Here is a 24,620-nt window from a genome sequence, read left to right on the forward strand (position 1 = left end):
TTCATTCACCCAGTTTTTTATTTGAGGACCAAGAATATGTCAGGACTACATACTCCCACTTTGTATATCAAGAGCCTTAAAATTCCAAAGAAAATAGTATTTTTATCACAATAAAAGAAAAGAAAAATGTCAGTTGCTGGGGCCCCTCTTGGGTCTGGTCACTCGAGAGAGCAATGGGGGTGACAGCTGATTTCCCTGAGGTCGGAGCCCCTGTCCTCTGTGCACCTTGTGGTGCTGCCTGTCACTCTGATGGCACTTCCTCTCTTTTCTCGTAGCTCCCGCCCACTCCTCCTCCTCCCCTTCTGCCTCCCCCTCCCCCGCTGAGAGGCTGCCTCCTTCCCAGGCTCCAGGCAGCTGAAGACAGACAGCACTGAGCCTCCAGCTCTCCTCAGACCTGCAGGACAGAGGTGCCTGGAGAGCCTGGACCACAGCAGCCTGAACCTGGAGTGCTGAAACCGGCCCCCAGCCTTCCAGGGGTGTCAGCCCACAAAGGCCCTGACTCCTGAATTCCCTGGAAGGGTCTAGCAGTAACATGGAGGAGGCAGCCCAGGGAGCCACGAGACCAGAGCAGGAGCCTCTACAGAGACTGAGGATGGGGAGAGGGAGAAGGCACGGAGAGAGTCCAGGAAGAGGCCTGGACCACCAAGGAGAGGAACCTGAGAAGAATCCAAAGGTGACCAGAAGGTGGTAAAAAGACAGGAGGACAAGGAGCATTTCAGGGACAGCTGTACTCGGAGGCCTTCCTGGCAGTCTGCTAGACAGCAGCCTCACCCAGAGAAGAGATGGGCAATTTCAGCCAAAGGACTAACGGAAGGCATGGAGCACCCTGGTGGGCCAACCAAGGCTGACACAGTCGAATAGAAGGTGGGAGATCATACGCCATTGTTCACTCTGGCATTACAGACATAACCCAACTTCCAAACTGAGAGGAGGGAGAGAGAAGGGGGAGCTCATGAATGGTGCCAGGGGGGCACCATGTGCCATCAAAGCTGGAAACAGAACAGTGGAAGCCGAGGTAAGGAAAAGGAGGACTCGAGGAGTCCCATGAAGACAGTAACATGTGAAGAAGTCATACGTCGAATGCAGTCACAAGAACACAAGCCATCCTAAATGCCAGAGGTCACGACGACCACACATTTTTGAGAGCAGAGCAAATAGACCAAATAAAGATACCCAGTAAATACAAGAAGTACAGTATAAACATAATGTAAGAATATAAAAATTAAGAGACAACTTAGGTCATATTATTTGTATTAATAAATCTGAACTCATTGCTGAAAGAAAAAGATCTTCAGACTGAATCACAAAGCAAAACCCAGCTGTGCGGTGTGTAGGATTATCCTTAACTCACTCAGAGGTGCTAACAATAGACACACTCTCAACTCAGCGTACGGATTGTGATTTTTACACCAAGGAAGGAAAATTAGGAAAATTAAGGCTCAAAATCCTGCAGACAGACTGGGAAGGTCACTTGGGGTGAGGGTGGGGGGGCCTGAGGGCAGGTGCCCAGAGTTGAAGGCCATCCCGGGGCCTGGGCTGGTCCACTGCAGCTTGATTTGCTCAGTAATGCTCAGGGTTTACAGCGATCTTTTTGCACAGCTATTTTAGACAGGAAGGTTTATTACTGGGCAGCTGCTCTACAGTATTATTGGGTAAAAACAGCAACTGCCAGACACAGTCTAGCTCTTCACCTCCTTTTTCCCATGGAAATGTCTAATTTCTCCACGAAATTTCTGACCAGGTTGCCAGGAACCTCACAGAACAGTTGATTTTGTAAAAAAAAAAACTCTTTTCAGCTTTATCCCATGAGGGTTTAGCATTTCCTTTGAGTCCCTGACCCTCCCAGCTGCAATCACAGGACTTGCAGTCCGTGACACCCAGTGTGGCAGAAGGTCGAGGTGGAAGCAGTTGTGCTAAGGGCTGGTCCTCTCCCCAGGGCAGCCGCTGAGGGGCAGACCCAAAGCCAACAGGGCCCAGGGGACACACTGTCCCCATCCACACACCAGTGACTCAGTCCAGGGAATTCTGACACAAACAGGGCCAACCCGACAGCGTTCCAGTTTCTCAGCTAGAAGACTGCCCATTCTTCCTTGAGTCCGTGAGTCCCCTCAGCACATTGGGGGAACCTAAGGCCACTCAGGGAGTCACTGCCACCGCAGCTCTGAGGTTGGTGCCATCGGGGAAGTTAGTGCAGGGGTTACAAGATTACAAAGAAATCTGAGGGTTTCAGAGAACAACTGAGGGTTTGATCATGGAAAAGGCAGGCAAATAGCAGTGAGAGCTCAGAGAGGATAACCGAGCGCTGGAAACTCCACAGGCAAGGTCCAGGGGAGGCTGAGGAGTGGGGACTCGGGGATGGACTCTGTTCACATCTGGGTCATTACACCCCACCAAGGCATCAGAGGGTTTGCTCGGGAACCCAAGCAGAAAGGATGCTGATAAAAGGAAGCAGGTGGAAGGGGTTTTGGAGCAGAGGATGGAGAAGCCCCAGCAAACCTGCAGAATGGGGTGCACCAGCCAGAGCTGGTATGAAGGCCCTGCAGCCAGGGTGCACTCCGTGCCCTGCGTCTGCCTGTAACGGTTCCGCCGCCCCTGCCACCTCCGGGCTGTGCAGGGGCGCCTCTCGCTGGCACCGCCCTGGCACTATCACCTGGCCCCACGTGGGAAGCACAGGTGGAAGCCGAGGAGACAGAAGAGGAGGTGAAAATGCTAAGGTGACACCCAGCCCCCACAAAGGACACAGGGGATGACCACAGGTGTACCTGTGCGGCACAGGGAGTCTGCAGGGAGATGACAGACGCCCTCCTCTGGGATTTGCAGAGATTTTAACACGTGAGGGCTGGAGCGCAGCCCATTTAGATCTTATGGGGCAGGAAACCGCAGCCAGGGATGCTGGTTACAGTGGATTTGTGGATGATGCTTTCTTCAACTCCAGAGTTACACACATTCACCCAAAATATTTTCTTAATCTCTGAAATGGTACAGTAAGCAAACTGAAAATATTCTTAGTAAGTGGAAGATACGCACAGAAATAAACACAAGTGAACGAAACACAAGTGGCACTAACCAGCTTCCAGCCACTGTCCCTGTGATGAGTCCCCCCTCCCCACGTGACTCCCCAGATCAGGATCCAGCACGTCTAGGCGCTCAGAGCACATGGTCTACAGCTTCACAAGGCACTGCGCCTGCACAAGACTCAGGATGGCACCATTAACCACAGACATGAGGCAACAGACTTCACACCTGAGTACTGGAGTAAAAGCAGTGGAAATTAAGGATGTCAGATTTTCACTAAACTTAGTATAAAGTTAATTCTTTTCCTAAATTTCCTGTTTCATATTCTAATGTACCATGAAAGAAATACTTTTAGCTAAAATTTTAATTGAGATTGTTGTTATAAAACCAAGAAAGCAACACACAGACTATTCAATTAACCTAATTCCAAGAAATTACACAGAAGTCTTCGTTTTTCTAAAGATGCACAGAGAAAGGAAGAATCAATTTGCTTTTTAAAGGAGTTCATAAACTCTGCCTGGTGCAACGTCCTCGTAACTTACGTTAAATCTGCCTCTTCCTGAGCATCTACTGGACCAAGAAGAAAGGCAGGAAGGGACCAGGTTCTTGGGTAGAAACAGTGTGGTCTGGGACCCCAAGCTTGTTAGGGTTGCGATGGGGAGCGGGGTGGCCCGGGGCCAGCTACCTCCCTCCCTGAGCCGCAGGGTTTGGGCTGTAGAACAAGGGGCAGGACCAGATGCTGCCTGAGGGAGCTTCCGGTGCAGCTACCTGATCTGGGTCATGCTCGTCAGAAGCCTGAAAGTCCTGCCCTTGCAGCAGCCCCCACTCCCCATCCCAGCCTCACCTTCACTCAAGGACATGAGATGGAGCAGAGCAAGAGGGTGACCAACAGGCAAGTCATCCACGGGCAAAAATCAAGGATGTTCCAGGGATTTTTTAAAAAATTTAACCAAAAAAGACTTCTGAAGCTTGTGACTGTAATGAGAAGCAACCAATGTATTTCTGAGTACAGGGGACCTGGCCTTGGCAGCAGGAAAAGACATCACCTGGGAACTCTGTAGAGCAGGCAGAACCTGCCCAGTACAGGCTGGGGGCCGAGGGAGGCCTCCAGCCTGGGGACACCCTCTGCAGTAGCTGCTTCTCTGACCTCACCTCTGCTTCCCTCGACTGCTGGCTGGAAACTGCAGACATTAGGGGTACAGAGGTGACCAAATCCTATCCCCTCCCTCAGAGCTTACTTAACTGGAGAGATCTTCATGCAGTGAGGCATTTTCCACATTTGGTCAGTATGAGGCTGGGGAACCCAGAAGAGGGGCCCTCAACCCTGTATGAAGGAGGCAACAAAGACTTCCTGCTTTGGTCTCAGACTGGTCCAGGGCCTTCAGTTTCACTCAGCTCCCGATATCCCCTACCAGCCTGGCCCACTCCCGCCCCTCAGCCTGGGCTTTGGCATGTGCTTCCCTTGGAATCAGCACAAATCCACTCCTCTGACAGCTCCGGCCTCAGCTCCCATTCTCTGGCTTCCACTCCAAATCCCGGCCCCCACACTCTGGCCTGGTCTGCCCAGCAGGCTCATCGGCCTCCCGCCAAGTGGGTCTGCACACTGATCATCGGGCTGAGAGACGAGAGCTCCCCTCCTGCTTGCCTCCTCTAGGATGTCAGGAGGTCCCCTCAGCTGGGACATGCCCCTCTCCATAAGCTGTGCAGTCAGCTGGTTTCTAGACAAAGAGTGAGAAAGAGGCCTCACTCAGGGAAGATTAGACAGCACCAAGGAGAAGTTTTGTAGGGCTTAACCCAGTAGTGTCCTCCTGCTAAGGCCAGGGTCTCTGCCTCAGAACTGCCCACACGTTCACGCCCACACTCCTTGGCAAGACCCCCAGCGGAGGAGCACAGGTGCCAGCATCCATCAGGGAAGCAGGGCCACCCTCTCCGAGTGCTGAGTGTGTGTGATGGCACTAGTTCTTTAATTCTGTCCATTTCCAGCTGTGTAAGTAGAAAAGCTGGCTGGAAGGAATTCCCAGTCAGTCAAGAGTCATACCGTGACAGACGTTACTAGCACTGACCAGTGTCTGGCTCTCCCCTTTGTGGAAGAGCACTTAGGGGGTGGACCAGTTTGACTACTCTGCGCCCACAGGCCGAAAGCGGACGGGGCCTGTGCCACTCCTGGGCCAAAACACTAAGAGCCGGAGGCACTTCTCCAGCTCTTCCCCTGCCACGGCTGTGGGGAGGCTAAAATGTTCTGGATGGTGAGAACTACACTCTCAAGATTTCTCGAGTGCCCACACAGGGCTGCACTGACTTCTTCCATGAACCTAGCACGTCTGCTCAAGAGCAGACTGTCCAGGAGACCCTCCTTGCCCCTCAGCAGGCCCCAAGTATAAAGACAAGGCTGTTCGCAGGCCACCTGCATGCCTCTCCTGCTCTCCCCCTCCTGCGGCCTCAGTTCTGCTCTTGTTGACAACATTCTAATGACTGTTCTCCCTCACACATGCTCATTCAGATGTGTGCAAATAACTCAAGTCATTCTTCCATCAGAGAAGGGCTTACAAATTATAAACCAGGAAGAGTGAAGATAGCAAGTTGCCCACATACTGAGCTCTTCATATCCTGATTCACATGGACCTCCCATAATCTACCATTTTAACTTTTCTCTATTAAGCAGAAGAAAAATTATGTAAGTGTGAAGGGAAGCACATTTCTTTCTCCCAATCAGCCACTCTGCTGACGTGTCACAAGCAAGGGCAAGTCCCCGGCGGGGCACAGGTGGGTCTGACGAGAACCACTGACTCAAGACGTCTGCCTTCCAGACACGAGCCCCCTTTGCAGAAGCAAATGTCACATTGGTTTTTGTCAGGATCTCAATGGAAACATCTCTGTTTGCCTTAATTTTTACTTTTAAAGCTAAACCCCACAGTTCAGGATGCGGAAACATGAAATCACTGGATGGGCCTTGCAGCTTCTACCAGTTTACGGCCCCACCGGCCATTCAGGACACACAGGTGCACGTCAGAATCAGGGCAGCACGGAGCCGCCCTCTTCCTGGACTGGAAATCTGAGGTTGGACACACCTGTACATGAATACCTTCGTCATCGTCTAGTCCAGGAGCCCGACACACACGTACGTTCTCAAAATCGTGAGTGAAAATGAACTGTCTTTTATTTAAAAATACAATTTCTGAAGACCTCTCTGGAGTGGAAATTTCATATTTTCTCTATTTAGAGCAGGCTTCGTGTTGGGCAACTCTTCATTATAGTATAAATCTCCTTTTCAAGACAATTGATCACACTATGGGGATGTCTGGCACCATTACAGGAAGTACAAACTTACTTCTGACCAGGTAATGGTGACACCTTAGAAAATGCAACAAGGGTTTTTGCTGCTGCAGAAAGTAAAACTTTATGACAGGGCTTCTTTAAAAACTTCGCATTTTTGTGCATAAAGTCACTTCACCTGAATCACCATAGCTGGAAGACTTAAAAAACCAATATCCATCCCAGCAGACTGGTCTATTCTCTGAAACCCCAAACTAATCATCCAGAGTTTTGAAATCAAACCAAAGAATTTTATTTACAAAAGTAAATTTTAACTCACTGTTATATACCATATAATGTTAATGCCGACAGCAACAGAGTCTCTGGGATATTTAAAACATTTAGATTAAGGTTTGTGCAGGTCACTTCCTCCCAGCTATATTATAAAACTTATAAATGTCCCTTTAGCTTTGTTGTTTGGTCACGCTTTTGTGCAGAAGTCATGTTTCAGGGTAGGCTTACCACCAGACATGATCACATGACCATTGGCTGTGGATTTCCAAGAAGCAAAGGCGCCAATCTCAGCAAAGCGCGCACGGGCATCTTCAGCTGTTTAAATTTGAAGAGGAGCTCCGCAAAGCTCGTGCTCCCTACGGAAATGGAAAGGGGTGGGAGGAAGGGTCATATCTCCAAATAAATTCAGCCATACATCCTTTCTGAAGAAAGCTTCAGACACACGATCATGTTTAAAGCTGGCATTCTTCCCTTTGAAAACAATCACCAAAAGACTGTATTTAAATTATGAATTTCCCTAGTGCACTGTAATGATTTATATAACTTTTTAATTTATCCATTCTGCACTTCAGGAAGGGACCTATGCTGTATGTGAAACTATTAATACCGTTTAAATACATACATTATTTAAATATAATTAATAAGTGTGCCCGCCTATCTGTATCTGATTCTACATTCAGAAAAATACAGTCAGGTGCTAATATCTTAAACTCTCCATTAGGAAAACATTCAGACACACAAAAAACAAGGTACCTGTTCACTGTAAAGCTTTACAATATCAGAAATCAGTATTATATGATTTTTAAAAATCCAAACTGAAAACCCAGAAAATAAAGAAAAATAACTACAACAAAAATCAATTAACAGAGAAGAACAACATGAACATTTGGTTTATCAGTATACACTGGTAGTTGGGCCCTGTTAAGAACTCAGAAAAAATTCTCAACAATAAAACCCAAACCCGAATAAAGCGGAAAAACCTAACTAGAGAAAATAACTCAGGAGAAATGCCTCCCACCGTTAGTGGGAACTAAAACCGCTCGTGGGTAACGCAGGTGCTGGAGAGGGTTCAGACATGCAGTTACCTTCCAGGCCGATAGATGGCAGGTGCCGTGGAGCCGGCACCGAGTGGTAGACGAGGAAACAGGCCAGCATGCTCAGCTGCGCTTCCCCACAGGGCTGCCCGTTGAGGTAGGCGTGCACACACACGTCACCCCCAGCTGTGAGAGAAACACAAATGGAACAGAACCGACTCACTACAGAACTGAGCGGCCCAAGGAATGCCTTCTTTTTGTTACTTTTTCATCAAGAACTCATCGAGCACTTACCGTATGCCAGACAGGCCCTGTGCTGGGCATTAAGGCTACTGGGGTAAAGCAGATGACTGCCTGTCACTGCCGAGTTTGGAGTATTGTGGGGGACAGAGATATTACGTACCCAATGATGCAAACTGAAGCTAGTCACAAATTATGATGCGCGCCATGAAGGTGCAGTGGTCACCTGTCTCCCCAAACACCCACTTTATTACCACCCTTCCCCCCACCGTGCAGCATTAGAGGGGACTGACTGCCACTCCAGGACCGGATCCTGATTAGTCTTGGTCAGAGCTTCTCAAACTTGAACATGAATCAGAATCACCTAGAGGACTGATTAAAAACAGACGGCTGGGCCCCACCCCCACAATTACTTGGATGAGGCCAGAAAAACTGCATTGCTAACAAGTCCCCAGGTGATCCTGCTGCTAATCCTCCAGAGACCACACTTTGAGAACCACTGGTCTGGGCCAATCAAGGCAGCCCCATTCCCCTGGTACAGTGACTGGTTCGGGGACAGGCAGAGCTAAGCCATTCAGAGAGAGACGCTCTCTGCCACAGGGACTGACTGAGGAATGTGCATGAGCTCCAGTTCAAGCTAGAGACAGGAGGAAATGCTTGACAAAATGTCTGCTAGAGGCTTTTGGGAAAGAAGTTTCCTCATTCTTATGGCAAAGCTCCTGGAAGCAACACTGTTCTTCTCTGAGCAAGATGCTGAGCTCAAGGCAAGGAACTGTTATGGTTATTTTATTGCCATCAAAAAAAAAAAAAGTACCCTAAGGACAAAGCCATGGCAGAGAGTATAGCTGAGGGAGCCTCAGAGAAATGGAGCTGAAGCCACTGGAATAGGACCACCCTTCAGCCTGCCGTACTGTGGACTTCCAATTATGTATGTTCATCTGTGTCCTTACTGTTTACGCCAGGTTGAGTCAGGACAAAGGCATTCTGATACAGAGAAAAAGGTTGAGAGAGAGAAATAAAGATGGCAGGACAGCTGCCTGTGGCCTTAGAGGCCTAGGAGGAAGGGGAGTTTAAATTGAGGCTGCAAGTATGAGTATGAGTTGGGCAGGCAGAGCATGAGAGGAAGAGGTTCTTGGGAGGGGAAGCAGTCCGGTCAAGTAGTGAGCAGGAGCTCTGTGCTCTGAGGGAACTGGAGGGGACCAGGTTGTCCAAGTGGGGTTCTGTTCTAGGACAGAAGCAGTAAAATGTGGACAGAGTCAAGAGATATTTAAGAGTGAGGACTGAAAGAGTAATGGACTGGCTACTGCAGGAGAGAGGAGAGGGAAGGGGAGGGAGGAAGGAGCAAGGATGAGTTTCAGAAAGGTCAAGGAAGGAATGACAGTGAAATCGAGATGGAACTGAGAAAGGATGGTCAGAGGTTAAAAAAAAAAAAAAGAACTAGGGAAGTGCACTGTCACAGAAGTCAAGGGAGGCCTGTTTCCATAAAAATGAGACAGTGATAGGAACAACGCCAGGAGTCCACGGAACTTGACCATGAGGATGTCAGTCTGGTGGGAGGCAGAAACCTTTGGGGTGGGCGGCAGGAGTGATAAAGGAGGCAAGGAGCGACTCTTCTCTGACAGTGTATCATGAAAGGAAGGAGAGAACACGGGAGCTATGACTTCTCTTCAATGACGTTCTCACGCCTACTTGTTTTTTGTTTCACTGATTTTCTCTATTTTCTGTTTTCAATTCCATTGATTTCTGCTTTTGTATGCTTGCGTAAGGTTATTTTGCTTTTCTTTTTCTAGTTTCTTGAAGTGAGAACTTAGATTAGTGATTTGGGACCTTCCTATTGCAAATACTTAGTGCTGTAAATTTCCCTCTCAACACTGCTTTAGCAGGAAGACTTAAGACTACAAAATTTCAACATTTACTCTGTGTGTACAGTAGTTAAGAAAGTGTAGTACTGGCAAAAAGATGATAAACAGATAAATGGTACAAAACTGAGTCCTGAAACACTCACTTTTACAGTCCACTGACTTTCAGAGAAGGACCCCAAAGGAATTCAATGAGAAAGAAAAGTCTTAAATCTCATCAATAGCAAGGGTCTGCTATAGGTGATCAAATGCTAAACTAAACACCAAAACTTACAAATAACTTGAATTTTTCCCCAAACATGAGAAGAAAAATGATTATCATACTTTTATAAATTGTGGAACTACATGACCTTTCAAATCCCAAGAGGAGATAACAGACCAGATATGGGTGTTAAACACAAACTGGGAGTTTGAAATGGCTGTTTTCCATGTATGTCCCTCACAATCTGGTTGACAATTTTTTTGGAAATTCTTTTTTTTTTTAAAAGAAACAATTAGTGCACTGATTTGGGAGGAGAGAAGGATGCAGACGGGAAATGCGAAGGCAAGGTACTCCCTCGTGTTTGCCAAAAACCACTGCCCCACACCCTCCGCCCCCATCACCCTTCTCTGGGATGGGGCCCTCCCTCTCCCTCCTCCCCTACACCCACCTGACCTCAGCCTTTAGTGATTAGGCAGAGCCCACCCCGGCTCTAAAGCTGGGTGAAGATGGGCTCCAATCAACCTTTCTTCCCCCTCCTTCCACCTACCCCCTCATTCCTATCTCCTGTCTAAGTAAAATACAGAAAAGCCATCGCAGCTGGTACCTGGGAGAAGCAAGTCTCAGAGCCGGGGGCGGGCAGACAGAGAAGCCTCAGCCAGGTGCAGTGGGACAGCTAGTTTCAAATTTAATTATATTCACATCCCTAGGTTCTGTCAGTTACCAGCAACTTTAAAGAATCAAGAACTGTTACTACTGATATTACCAGGGCCAGTATTTACCCAAAGCAGGTTGCTGTCAGACATGTATTAGAAGCATTAGAACCGAAAAGAATAAACAGATCAAGGAACTGACTACTAAAAATCCATCTCAGGCATCTATTACATATCAGACAGCTTTCCATTTATCAAAAGGCCCTGCCATTTGCCTCACATGAGGCATCATTACTTCTGCACTGTGAGGAGTAACCTCACCACCTCACTGCAGTCACAAGTCAGTACTTCCACTGACAGGGAGCCAGAGTTAATGAAGTTCCAGGTTCTCACTGACTGACTCAGAGCTACCAAAGCAAGCGTTCCCTCTAAGCACACATGAAGCTTTCAGTGTGCACAGGGTGGAGGCACCAAAAAGGGCCTCAGGTAGGTGACAGGCCACACCGCTAAGAAAAAGAAGAGGGAGGCACTGGAAAGGAAACACGATCTGAAGCCAGAAAAGATACAAGTGTCAAGTGGTGTTTAAAATGCTACATGTATATTCGACCCCTGGCTTATAAAGCAGAGTTAAATACACCTGTTAAGGAAGTTAAAGCAGATAATCAGAGTCTAATTCACCTAGCCGGAAACGTTTCACCCGCAGCCATTCTGGACTGTACTCAGGCTTGCCTTGCTTACCAACGAGGAAGTCAGAACAGAAACGCCTGAGTTCCAGGGCAGCCTGGAAGCACGAGGGGCACCACCTGTTACTACCTTGCAGCCACTGGTCCAGAGCGTTGTCAACAGTGCACTTCACCACAGGGAGGAACTCCGAGCTCATAAAGAGCCCTCGTTTCGGGTGGTTCTGCAGCCGCTCCTGGTGGCTTCTGGAGCTGAAAAACTCTAACACCAACTTTATCTGCCAGAGTTCAGACGTCTCGGACATTTCTCTTCTTCCCAGTCTTCTCACAGCCTTGCGGAGAAAAGAGGACAGCAACCAACTTAATGACGGAGTGCAGATGCTCTGTCACCTCCTTGGAGTTGTACACTAGAATGTCACTTAAATGTGGTTCATAAAACCAACGAAGAGCAGAGGGGAACCCACTCTGTGTTTTGATGCACTCTGCCCCACAGAGGAGCCCTTTACTGGGTTTAGATACATGGCCCACTGTCTTTGAACAACTTTCATGTAAAAAGCAGCAACGGCAAATGAGCTCATTCTTGGCTCAAAGGCTCTGAAAAACAAAAACTCAACAGGTCTACAGCCAGTCACCTCTGGGAGACCCAGGCTGGTTACAATGACGTGGCCAGGATCAGGCCAGGGATCCCAGGGGTCAGAGGGCAAAAACAATATTACTGATAATGCTGTTCTTGGGACCCATCTGCAAAGTACCCACGGCTGCAACCAGAAGGTATGTTCTATAGATACCTGCCCGCGACTGCGAGGGGGTGAAGTTTCAGAGCATAAAAAGAGGAGAACACACACTCAGTCAGCAACTGAAAAACACAACTCATTACTTGGCTGCTGTATAGAGACACTACGAGAAGCAGTAAGAGCGCGGACATCATTTATTCACACTTACCAATCAAAAAAGGTGAATGCCAGACAATGACAGCATTCTAGGCCTACTTGGTTATACTGGAACTTGCCTTCTAACTGAGAACGCTACATTAAGTTAACCCTGGTTTTTTGCAAACTACCTCCTGCATTTTCCCACTGAGCTTTTCAGTAGAGATTATTTTTACATTAGAGATTACTTCCTTTGGCTTTAGACACTGAGTCCCAAATTCTCATCTGTGAACTCATTATATCATATTCACTCAAAGAGCTGTTCAAAACTATAGATCCTGGACGACAGAGCTCAGAAATTCTGATGCAGTAGCTACGGAATGGGACTTGGAGGATCTGTATTGTTAAGATTTTCCACATAAATTTTAGCCAAGTTAGAGAACTATTAGCTTGGTTTAACTGCAAAATTGATTTTTAAAAAAATAAATTAATTAAAAAATTGAGCCAGAAACATATGAAACGATTTAAAAGCCATATGTATTATTAATAACCTAAAGTGAGTAAATTAGTCCAATCCTTTAGGAATGTTGTCAGGCATTATCTTCTGCATTACCTCTCTTTCAGGCTCTTTTAAAAGAGCAACAATATGAAAGAAATAAAAAAGTGACTCCAGCTCCCTAAATCCCTACATACTGATGCCACGACCTCTGCCAGCCTAGTCGCACAGGGGTGACTGCCATCACCGGGGCACTGTTCACTTACTGCTCAATTGCACAATGTTTTCCATGAAGAGGCTTTGTCAGCAGGGAGGCAAGAGACCACACATGGATGCTAGGGGAGAAAGGGAGGGAACATGCTCTTTCTTTCTTAGTGAGAAGAGAAGGCAAGGAGGAGAGAACAGGAAACCTTGGGGTAAGACAGCCCACCAAGCGGCACTCCAGGGATCATAAACTCTGAGTTTTTGGTATGTACAGAGCTTTCAACTTTGGTAGGGATTCCTTTTTTGAAATTCTAAAAGAAAATGAGAAACTAAAAAGATGGACAGGTAGGGAACCTTACCTCATTGTTCGGTATGTTACCTGAAATACAAGATCAATCTCATCAGAACTGGAACAGGTGTTGGCACCATACCTGATCCATCGCTATGTATGCCGGCAACATCTCTGGGGTCTCCTGAGTCACACATTCATACAGCACTGAAGAAAAGAGATCCAGAATTTCCTGTTTCTGTGGAAAACCAGAATCTTTTTGTAGCACATCAATGTATATTCCAAAATCAATTCAAAAAACAACTATACAGCAACTCCTATGGTCCATTAAGTTCTGCAGTGAATGATATAAAAAGGTAAAACAGCTAGGTCTTTATAAATCACAGTGTATGCAACATTAAATATCAATAAAATACAACCAAAATTAAGTTCCAAGGGACAGTTAAGGACATAACTGCAGTAGAGGAGAGGAAGGGATCAAGCTGGGCAAAATGAACAGAGATACGACTTGGGTTGGGCTGGCAAGAACAGGATCTAGAAAGGGCACCCGGCATCCACAAAGATGGAGTAGAAACGCTGAGCAGAGCAGGTGTGGGGGAGGCAGCAGGGCCAAGTCGAGACGGGGTTAAGGGCAGGCACGGGCTTTCCCAAGGGACCTGTGGCCTTGAGCGCAGGCCCGGCCCTCACTAGCTAGCTGTGTGATCTTGGACATATGATGCCTGTAAGTGGCAGTTTCCTCATCCATAAATGCAGAACAATAAAGCCCATACCCTCAGGGTCAGAAACAAACAAAAAATTTACAAAGAGTACTGAGCAGAGTGCCCAGCATACAGCACAGGTTCAATAAATAAGAGGCAGGAAGGTTATTTCACTCAACTCTCAAAACAACAATGTAAGGTAGGCTCTATTATAATCCCACTTTTAGAAATAAAGAAACTACACCTCACAGAGGTTGAAAAAATTTCCCCAAGGCCACACACGCTTGTAAGCAACAGGCCATCGATTCCAGATCACCTAGCTCCCACATCTAATCCCTGCCACCAGACGGATTAAATCAAAGATCTGCCAGCACCCTTTGAATCCTGAAGGTAACAGTTTTATGACCAACAAAAGGAAGGTTAGAAAAGAGAAAACAACAACAACAAAAACAAAAACAAAAAAGCAAAGCATAAATACAAAACAGAAATAGACTCATAGACATAGAATACAAACTTGTGGCTGCCAAGGGGGTGGCGGGGGTTGGGGGGAGGGATAGACGGGATTTCAAAATTGTAGAAAAGACAAACAAGATTGCACTGCAGAGCACAGGGAAATTTACACAAGATCTTGTGGCAGCTCACAGAGAAAAAAATGTGACAATGAATATATATATGTTCATGTATGACTGAAAAATTGTGCTCTACACTGGAATTTGACACAACATTGTAAAATGATTATAAATCAATAAAAAATGTTAAAAGAGAAAAAGAGAAAACAAGAATTAAATTAAGTAAAAACAAGGGACAGGCAGTAAACACTGAACACAAGGAACAGTGCAAGAACGGACATGAGAAAGTATCACCTGTCAAAACTAATGTCCTACAATTTTAAGTTGTTTCTTCTATCATGGTAGGAAGTTACTGAATTTAATAGCTTTAGACCTTAGAAAATCTGCATTTGTCAAATAAAAATCATCCAATGTGCCTGACGCATGTCATCAACATCCGAGACAGAGTCGGATGTTACAGGTTTCTGCTGGTGTCCACAGACAGAAACAGGAACAAATTCGAATCTTAGAGCTGAGCAAACCGTGTAATATATACCTGACCCATGTTCACAGTTGGTTTGCAGAAATACTCAGCAAACGACAGAAGTGCTGGATCAGAAGTGAACGCTGAAATCGTTTCAGGCTGAAAAAAAGAAAACAAACAACAAGTGTAAGTGAGACAATAAGGATTCTTGCCATTACTACTCAAACTGTAATGCATGCAGTTGTAAAAAATCGACCTCATTTTTTTCACACGATGTTCCCACAAAACCCAAGACTGTAAAACTTGCTAGCGCTTCAACAACCTGTTCTAAAGTTACAAGCAGCTTTTGCACAAGCTGCCACGAGCTACTGATTTATCAAAAGGCCTAACAGAAATAGGGCTTTCTTACACAACTCACCCCAAAAGGCTTTCCCCTCCTTCATTAACTAACTGAAAGATACACTAGAAACCAGAATTGTTACTGAAAAGAATACAGATTATCACTCTAATAAGCCACTCACAAAAAGACCAGTGCCGTCTGAAGGTCACTGGAACCATCAGTCAGAGAAAGGAGAACGGTGGGTGCCAGGGGCTGGCGGGGTGGAGAGGGGCGGGGTCGGTGCGGATGGGGAGTCAGGGTTAACAGGGACAGTTTCAACTGTGCGAGAAAAGAGCTCTGCGGATGGATGGTGGTGATGGTAGCACAACAACATGAATATACTCAGTACCACTTAACCGTACACTTAAAAGGATGAAGGCAGTAAACTGTTAGGTGTATTTTACAATTAAAAAAATGGGAAAAAAAGGGTAGGGGAGACTATCACTCGAGGTTCAAGGCTGAAAACAGAATACGAAAGTATTACCATTTTCCATCGAGGTTTATATTTCACTTCTGAACTCCCAGCAGGCAGGAAATTGAGATATCTTTTAATTTTTATATACTTCCCCCATTCAAACTCAAGTCTAAACATCTATTTTCTTTACAAATTGGATTAGGGTCTTTGAGATGGGCTCCAGTGTATATAAAAGCAATAGAGCTAATTCAAGTTAAACTCTCTCCAAAACTCCTTCAAAAGTATTTCATAGAGAACCTATCGAATGCTGACAAACAGAATTCACTGATGTCAACTATGTCTGCTTACTCCCTGGAAACTACCGTAAAGGCCCAGTCATAAGAACTGGTAAGTGCTACCTTGCAAAGATCTTTCTTTTATTTTTGCCATGAACTAAGTAAATCTTGATGGATTTGAGGTTTAGTAAGTAAGGTTATTAGGCTAAATTTTTTTTAGTGTTAAGGTACATTCTGACTGTCCCTGCCACTAAATGTAAATCAGCCTTAGAATCCGGGCAGAGGGCCCATACTTTATAATGTTTGCCACATAAAACAGCCCCAACAGGCCAAGGTCACTCGGTCTTTACAACCTGCGGTGATCAGAGAGAGCAGATCTACCTAAATGGTACTGAAAGTCTCATCACGTAAGTATACACTTTGGGTAGGCTAGTGGGATTCGAACCTACTCCCTCTCACCCTTCAATCCTGGGGTTTTCTTTAAGTTGAGATATAACTGACACACGTTTTATTGGTCTGAGTTGTACAACATAATGACTCAATAATTGTATACACTGCAAAGTGATCACCACAGTAATTCTATCTAACGTCCATCACCACACAGAGCTGTAAATATTTCCTTCTCGTGATGAGAATACGCTTCAGTCTTTGCCCATCAGCACTACCTTGAAAGCCCGAGCTTCGGAGTTCCTGTTGGCAACGGTCTGGGCCAACAAGCTCTGCCATCCCATCGGATCTTCCTTGTAGGAGAGCTGACCCGCTCTGAGCTTGACATATAAAACCCCATCCTTGGACAGAATTGACCTGCAAGAAGACAAAAATGAATTTAATGTGAGTTATTACTGCAGTTCTTGGCTAGAAATACAGTGGTTCCCAGTATCATGTTCACAGGAGACGAAGTCTTCACCGTTTTCCACCAAGGTGCACTGTTACCCACTGTGTCTAGAACTAAATCAGTCCCTGAAAGAAAGTCATAATAAAGTTCTGCTTTTCTCTGTGTCTACATTCATGGAACCTGTTAAACAAGAAGGCATTCTACCTGCTCAATGTGAACTTTAAAGGCAGTATTTTATCTAACACTTCTTTATACCCCCTGTAAGTATCTATTGATTGGTCTACAGAAAAAAAAATGATGTTACAAATCTAAAGACAGAACTTTCTGGAAATTTAAAGACTTAATTTACACACCTGCAGTGTAAAATTATTAACATTCTCTCTCTTACTTCATCGAAGAAATTACTTGGATATGACTATTTCAACCCAAAAACAATCTACAAGAACCTTAATTTTATAAGAACAACCTAACAAGAGAATGGTAAAGAGATGCTACAGAAGATGGGATCTGACAAACACCAATTGTTACAAAGTTCCCTTTGTGGACACATAAATCAGCCTCGTTTTCTTAAACTAAATCTTTCATTATTGCTCCAAAAGACAATTCCATTACCGTCTCAATTTAAGTCACTTCAAGTTTCTCAGTGAATTAATATAAATATTTAGGATTTGATTTCTAAATTTAAAATTTTATTTTCTAATACAAACTGTTTCAAAGATACAGACCACTTTATTCAGTACACACCCTACGTACTGTCCTGGGTGAGATTAAAGGGTGACAAGGAGCATTTTAGATTATAATCTGTAATTTATACCTTCCCAGATATTTCTATTCCCTTCACAGACACATGTGAGAACTTCCACACACTTACTTCAAGTGCTGTGTCCCCTTGCTTAAATCTATGAGCAGTTCCCAGTATCGTGGGCCTTTAACTTTAATCTGTCAAGATAAATGTGAACAGTCAGTCCAATGCTGGGAAAGTGCTAGTTCAATAAAATGAAACTCAAGCTTCTCAGAGGAAATAAAAATTAAAAAAAAAAAAAAAAAGACAGAGACATAACAAGCTCCACTTCCAGAAGGAACTGAATGGGACTCCTGCTCTCAGGCCACCTAACCATCAGTAGAGCGCTCTGAGTAAAGACCTCCATTCCTCGTGACTGTTCCCTCTGCTGCTGCTTTCCTACTTCTCATAAAACACAGGGAAAGCACAGGCTTTTATTTAGCCATCTTTACTGCTACGCTGATTCCGTTTGAATTTAACTCTTGGATACATTTTCCTAAATCACATCCCACTTACCTGTTTTAAAAGGTGGAGTTCTGGAAGAAGGGTAGGAGCCATCAACTCTTCTTTGGTCTGTTCATACCACTGAGTGCCCTTTACAAATGCAAAAGAACCGTCACAGCTCACTACATAGTCAGGGGAGACTATGAAAAGAGACATCGCTCTACCCTTCCCCTCCCCTGCGGTTTGCAGACAGCTTGTCAAATGGCATAAACTCCTCTCCGGTACTCAGGTCTGGAAGGGCTAACGTCTACACTCCTTTGCAGAGCCGGCAACCTTCCACCGCTCTCAGCCTTGCCCTTCACCTGCGGGGAGGGCTGCGGACCTGCACCTGCGAGGCCGCTGCCTTTCCGCACGTGTTGTCATCTCTGCTGGGAAGGTGCCTGGCTCAGCCAGCAAATCTCAGCCCAGACACCGTGTCTACTATGACGGCCTCCCAAATCCCAGAAGTGCTGGAGGGGAACACTTCTCCTCTGCTCCTCCTGCATTCGACACACACCTCCCATCATCACACTCTATCCTCACTGTCTGTATCCATGCCTGACTCCCCAGTGGACAGAAGTTCCTTAAGGAAAGGCAACGTCATCTCAACTTCGTACCCCAGAGCCCTGCACAGTTTCAATACACAGAAGGCATTTAACAATTTTCTGAAGGAAAGAGACATGATTTATAATCTATCTGTGCATCTAAATCAATGATCTCTCATCAAATACAAAACCTTGCACTTTAAAGCACTCTGCTAACAAATCCGAGTCATCCGAACTCAGTTCATTTTTTGGAACACTACTATCAGCTATGCCAAGTTAACAGGGTCATTTTCAAACTACAAGCTCTAAAGACAAGAGAGCAGCTGATGAGCTCTGAGGTCTTACACCCACAGACCACGAATGAGCCTGAACGGCCTGGCAGGATGTACAAGAACTGTGAAAGCTTCAATTTTTATGAGAGTTCAACTCACTGTTGTCATCCTTTAAAGGACACTTTCAAAACATTTTGACTTGCAGAGATGGATGAGCGGCAATGAAATTACAAATAAACAACAGGGGAGAGAGTTACCTTATAGGTGACTTCTAAGAGGGCATAGCAGGGCGTGTTGGTGTCCACATCCACGGGCACCAGAAGTCTTGGTTCTGCAGCCAGCACGTACAGGTGCCGGAGAGCCTGGAGATGATACCTGCTCACAGAGAACACAGAGGTGGTAACACAGGGGGCAACGGCATGAGCCCTACAGTCTGCATGAGCTGAGCCAAGACACAGCATCCAGCGACAGCAATCCTAAAGGAAGATGAGATTTAATTAAAAAGTAATGGAGAAATCCACTTTAAAGACTTATAGACACATGATCCTTGACACAAGAATTTGTTACTTGAGTTTCCACAGTCAAGAGGTTTTACAGGGAAGTAAAAATAATCCAAACATGAAAATACTTAATAAACTGATCACTTATAAAGTCAACACAGGCGTCCCTTTTTGCCTTCTAAGAGGCTTACTTCCACTTCTTTCTCTTCTTTTCTTAAGGGTTGGCAGGGAAGAAGAGGGGGAAAGAAAGGGTGACAGTTTTCCTCAGATAGCAAAGCTCTTCTACATATAAACCCCTGTACACAGATACATACACACACCCAGAACACACGTACCAAAACTTAATGGGTAAGATATGACAATATTTTTCTTGCTGCATGTGTCCTTTTCTGAGTTTTCAAAAAATTTTCTAAGATTTAAAATTTATATTTTGTAATTTAAACATATAAAAAGTTTTTACATTTTAAGACCCCATAAAGGAAGGATAAAATGAGACTTCAAATACATTTTTCTTTAATTTCAGCTGTATCAGTACCCTCCCCTCTTCCCATCCAAATCTACCCGCCCCTATAAATCTATTAGAAATCGAATCAATCAAGGCCAGAGAAAACAGATACGTATCAGTTAAATAAAGGTTCTAAATGTTTATCACCAATCACTTTGTCTATAATAAATGAACCATCTGAAATTCTGTCCAGCAGCACGTGAGGGTGGGTCTCTGCTGTGCCCTAGCCGATTGCTGACCTCAACTGGAGACATCTTCCCTAAACGGACAAGTGAGAGACCACTCGTCAGTTATATTAACAGCCGTATTCTTAGGCACCACCTATCATTAAAGTTTGGACTTTAGATCAGGCTACTCCTGTACAACAGCTATCTATCTCTTACTCCCAGTGACGCATTACACGTAAGTTTTAAATGACGGCTTAGTCACCACAATGGACACTCCCTCTCCTGATCCTTCTCTGGCAGACTGCTGGGGGAGCCTTTGGTTGAGCTCACAGGTCATCTCAGATGCCACTGGGATACAGGAGCTAGCTTCTCCCCTTCTTCCACAAACAGCAGAGAATGGCTACACCTGAAACTCCGAGGGAAACTGAAGTGTGGGTGGTTCTCTGCGCTCTAAAAGGCAGAGCTTCTGTATTATCAGGCTGCTTCCACACATCTGAGGCTCTCCTGCTCACTGCCCCTTCTACATTGTCTGGCTCTTTGCCACATTTTGCTTGTCTTGTCCCTCCTCTGTCATTTATACAAAATTTCTCAGAATTAAAGAGGGAAAAAAGAAGGAAAAAATTGAATTCATACAGATATTGCCCCTAAATCAGACAAATCCTCTCTTGGAATCGAACAGTTCTGCCAAAACGTATTCAGCTCCTCTTGGCTACTACATTTTGCACGATGACTTTTTCCCTAAATGTAACCCTGTTCGGGGTTAGGGCAGTTCCCTGATTGGAGCACGGCAGAAGACAGAGCGGTCATCAGATGTCCAAAGGGCTCTTCAGGCTTAATATTCTGTGAGAGAAACTTTTTAAAAGATTTACCCAGGAAGATAACTAAGTTTAAGAACAGAATAAAGCCAATCTAGAAATGAGTCCATGCAACCAAAACACAATCAGATCATCCCCTTAGAGAACCTGAGAAAGATCACGTGAGGGAAATCACTAGACTCACCGGTTGTCAGTGCTGTGAGCTGGGAAGTGCGGGTACAGGGCACAGAGGAGGGCGGCAATGGAAGAGTTTGACGTGCTCAACGAGTACCTGCAGAACACAGCCGGGAGGGACACATGCTGTTAGTCCCACCAGGCAAACCTCCACGGCATTCTCGAGAATCAGGAGACTGGGGTGCTGCGGCAAGGCATTCTGACGGAACTACAGCCTTTATAAACACAAGTACGTCAATGCTCTGAACATTTTACTTTACAGTTAGTCCTTAAGCCACTTCAACATCATCTACTATTTAATGGAGAAGCAACTTCCCACAAATGTTAAATTTCAAAACCTGAATTAGTAAGCCAAGTTTCAAACTTCAGAGCACAGTATTGAGAACCATGAAGGCAATCCCAGACAACTTACTTCTAAAAGTACAGGGTTTTTCACTCGGTATCTCAAATATTTTTTTCCTTTTCTATAAAGCATAAGCATTTCCTTGGAATGATAGACTAAATAAAACAGGCAAAAGCTATCATTAAAAAGTTACGATGAATGTATAAAAAACTATTCCTTGAAAAAGAAAGTTTTTTTCCTTATCAATATGATAAACTCGTTTAAAATGGCCACATAATTCTTAGTAAAATAAACTCTTTTGAAATTTTCCTTAAGTTATTTCACTGTTGCTCAAATTCAGCATGGCAAACAGGCAGATTAGTCTGAACTTTTAGTTTTTCTTTTAGATATTCTGAAAGCAAGATGGCTCAGGACATCACATAAAACCACTGTTGTTGCTAGTCAATATACATATATCTCTTGTTACACGTATACACATACACAGATCCCCAAATCTTTTTCCCCTGTCTTTTTAAACAATCGGGGTGTTAAGAAAGAACGAGCATCTATCATCACACATATATTTAATGAAGAAGAGATTTCAAAATTTAAATATGGAAATATATCTATTTTGACAAATGCATAGACTAAGCCTTTTCTCTTTACCACTTTGATAAAACCAAAATCTAAACATTAGATATCAATGTTAGAAATTTTGAAATTAAGCATAAGGGTGTAACTACGCTATGAGAAATGTAAATGTCACAGAGCACATGTAACTATTCAAAGATAAGAAACCGATAGGAAAGCAGCAGCAGAATGGGAGAAAATGTGCTGAGCATGAAAGAAGAGCAAGCAGGGTCATGCGGTGCGTGATGAGACGAGAGAAGAGATGGAACAGGAGAACACAATAAATGCAGGGCTTATTTTGAAAGGACAATAAGTTTTTAAAAATCTTAAAATAAGAATTTTCACAGTAATATTTCCTTAACCATTTTTAACTCTAAACAATAAAGGAGGAAGGAGGGTGTAGCTCAGGGGTAGAGTGCGTGCTTAGCATGCATAAGGTCCTGGGTTCAATCCCCAGTACCCCCATCAAAATAAATAAACAAACAAACAAATAAATAAAATAAACCTAATTACCTCCCCCCAAAACACAAATAAACAATAAAGGAAGAAAGTTCTACAAAATCTGTCAAAAAAGAAGGCGCACCTTTCTAATAATCTTTACTTCTGTACTTCTAGAAGGGTGTGTTCCAGTGTTTAATACATTCTTAAAGAAGAGTATAAAATAAACGTACTGACTTGTAGAAATTGTGTCAGTTGGCCAAGGTCACATAAACTACAGCTAAATAAATGAAGGAATACATGATACTGACAGGTGAAGAGACTCGATTTTGTAACAGATTTCAATTCCTCCAGACTGATGGATAGACTCAATGCAATTCTGATCAACATTTTATCCGGTTGTCTAGTGTGGAAAAACTGCAAATGAATTTCACTATTTATATAAAAGGCAAAGAGCCAAGAACAGAAAAATACACTTTTGAAGAAGAAATCCCAGTTTGGAGGATTTCCTCTACCGGATATCAAGACTTACCATAAAACCACACTAATAAAGACAAGTGGGGTGCTGTGAAAGTATAGAACAATAGACAACTGAACATGACAATCCAGAAATAAAAACATACATAAAGATATTTAATTTATAACAAAGGTAGTACTGCAGAACAGTGGAGAAAGGATAAACTGGTAACAGTAGGGCATCAACTGGGGAAAAAAAACATACAGAAAACTCAGTCCCAGGTAGACTTTAAATCTAAATGTGAATGGAAAAGCTAAAAAATCTTCTATAAAATAAATAAGAGAATATTTTCATTTTTTGTGGTTAAGGAAATATTTCATAAGGACAAAAAAGCACAAACCATAAAAGAAAAATATTAATAATTCTGTCATCAAAAGATAACATTAAGAGAGTTAAACAGCAAGCCACAGAATCTAAGGAAAACTCACAGAATTTGGTGACTGACAGAGTTCATGACCGTTATGAGAAAGCAATTTAGTAGAAGAGTAAAATCATTAAACAGTGAGGAACAAGAGGTGATGCTATGAAGTACTGAGTACAGACTCTTCTGAGAAACGCAGTGATGCCAACCAAGTGTATCAGAGAGAGGATGGTAACTCTGCTAAGTGGGGCAGGAACTGATGGGTAAACTATTTTTAAAAAGCCTTTTTAAGTGTAATAATGCCCCTAGAAAAGCTAACAGCTAGTCAGAATCGAAAATTTTCATGCTTCTAAATCAAAATAAGTCACTCACAGAGATCGTGCTCACGAGATCTTTTCATTGAGGAAAAACATATTCATTTACCTTCCTCCTCCCAAAAACAGAAGTCCAAGGGCCATGTGATGGGCTAGGTGGAAACCGTAGTTCATTTCACCACCGGTCTTCATGTGCAAGAAGCGACAGAGCTGCAAAACCTTTAGGTTCCCTGAGCCGGCCATCACCATGGCCAGAGACAGCAGCACCACACTCAGGCAAGTCTCCAGGTTGTAAGGACCTGTCTGGAAACGCAAGCGATGACACACGATAACCCTGGTGCTACATTTCCTTTATTATCGAAAACTAAACCAGCCATCATTAGACTATAAATGTTTACAGCTTTAAAAAATCTGAAAAAAACAAACAGTCCATGAAGATTACAGCTTTTCTTATTTGTTCTCTTGTCACAAGAATTAGATAACTGTGCATCCTTCATTTGGTGAATCAGGTAATCATATTCTCACCTGATTAACACCCCAGGACAAAAATATAAAGATGAGCCAAAGGTTCAAATTTCCCATCCTAAACTCAAACAAACTGCACAGATATTTGGCAACACATAAGTAACTGAATTATCAGTGAATTTTCTTCCAGCTTAATTTTATTCCCCAGGAGAATCATCATAAAAAGACTTACCACAGAAGCATTAGGCGCAGACAAATAAGTCATAAAATCTTTTGCAAATTTATGCTGGAAAAACAAAAGAAAAAATTTTAGGTTAAAAGAAGAATACTAAGGCTCTGTAAAAAAAGGAAACAGAATAAACGAATCTCCTTCCTACCAAGCAGTTAAATGCTGATAAGTTTTCTGAGCCAGCAAATCGAAAACCCAGAGACAAACAAGCTCCTGCAATTATGTAGACATGTGCTTGCCTGAAAACAGAACACAAGAAATTTCAATATTGTCCTTGTTTTGCTTTAAAATTCACTATTACTATTATTTGGGGGTAAAAATAATAAATACTCCTATTCTCTAAATTAGTTTATATTCTTCTGGGAATGCTCAGTTGTGCCTCTA

At 44.0% G+C, this 24,620-nt stretch overlaps 1 protein-coding gene across 7 annotated transcripts in view; it reads right to left on the bottom strand.

Annotated features, from left to right (window-relative positions):
• The window catches only part of ANAPC1 (anaphase promoting complex subunit 1), a 180,736-nt gene that overhangs the window by 101,765 nt on the left and 54,351 nt on the right, over positions 1 to 24,620 (bottom strand). For 5 of the 7 annotated variants that reach the window (XR_012065179.1, XR_012065178.1, XM_072951459.1 and 2 more), the window contains 13 exons: positions 24,385 to 24,475; positions 24,240 to 24,293; positions 23,652 to 23,845; positions 20,971 to 21,057; positions 19,057 to 19,174; positions 18,016 to 18,093; positions 17,590 to 17,657; positions 16,549 to 16,687; positions 14,887 to 14,973; positions 13,227 to 13,322; positions 11,360 to 11,558; positions 7,647 to 7,781; positions 6,790 to 6,917 (listed from right to left, as the gene is read on the bottom strand). Coding sequence is in view for 5 of the 7 variants with exons in the window: in XM_072951459.1 (XP_072807560.1) it covers positions 6,802 to 6,917; positions 7,647 to 7,781; positions 11,360 to 11,558; positions 13,227 to 13,322; positions 14,887 to 14,973; positions 16,549 to 16,687; positions 17,590 to 17,657; positions 18,016 to 18,093; positions 19,057 to 19,174; positions 20,971 to 21,057; positions 23,652 to 23,845; positions 24,240 to 24,293; positions 24,385 to 24,475 (1,462 nt within the window). In the remaining 2 variants the exon portion in view is untranslated. Of the gene's footprint in view, positions 1 to 6,564; positions 6,918 to 7,646; positions 7,782 to 11,359; positions 11,559 to 13,226; positions 13,323 to 14,886; positions 14,974 to 16,548; positions 16,688 to 17,589; positions 17,658 to 18,015; positions 18,094 to 19,056; positions 19,175 to 20,970; positions 21,058 to 23,651; positions 23,846 to 24,239; positions 24,294 to 24,384; positions 24,476 to 24,620 lie in introns of those variants that run through there. The other 2 variants (XM_031692069.2, XM_072951458.1) reach the window with 1 other exon arrangement.

The sequence above is a fragment of the Vicugna pacos genome, chromosome 28, assembly GCF_048564905.1.
Source record: "Vicugna pacos chromosome 28, VicPac4, whole genome shotgun sequence".
NCBI classification, from domain to species: Eukaryota; Metazoa; Chordata; class Mammalia; order Artiodactyla; family Camelidae; genus Vicugna; species Vicugna pacos.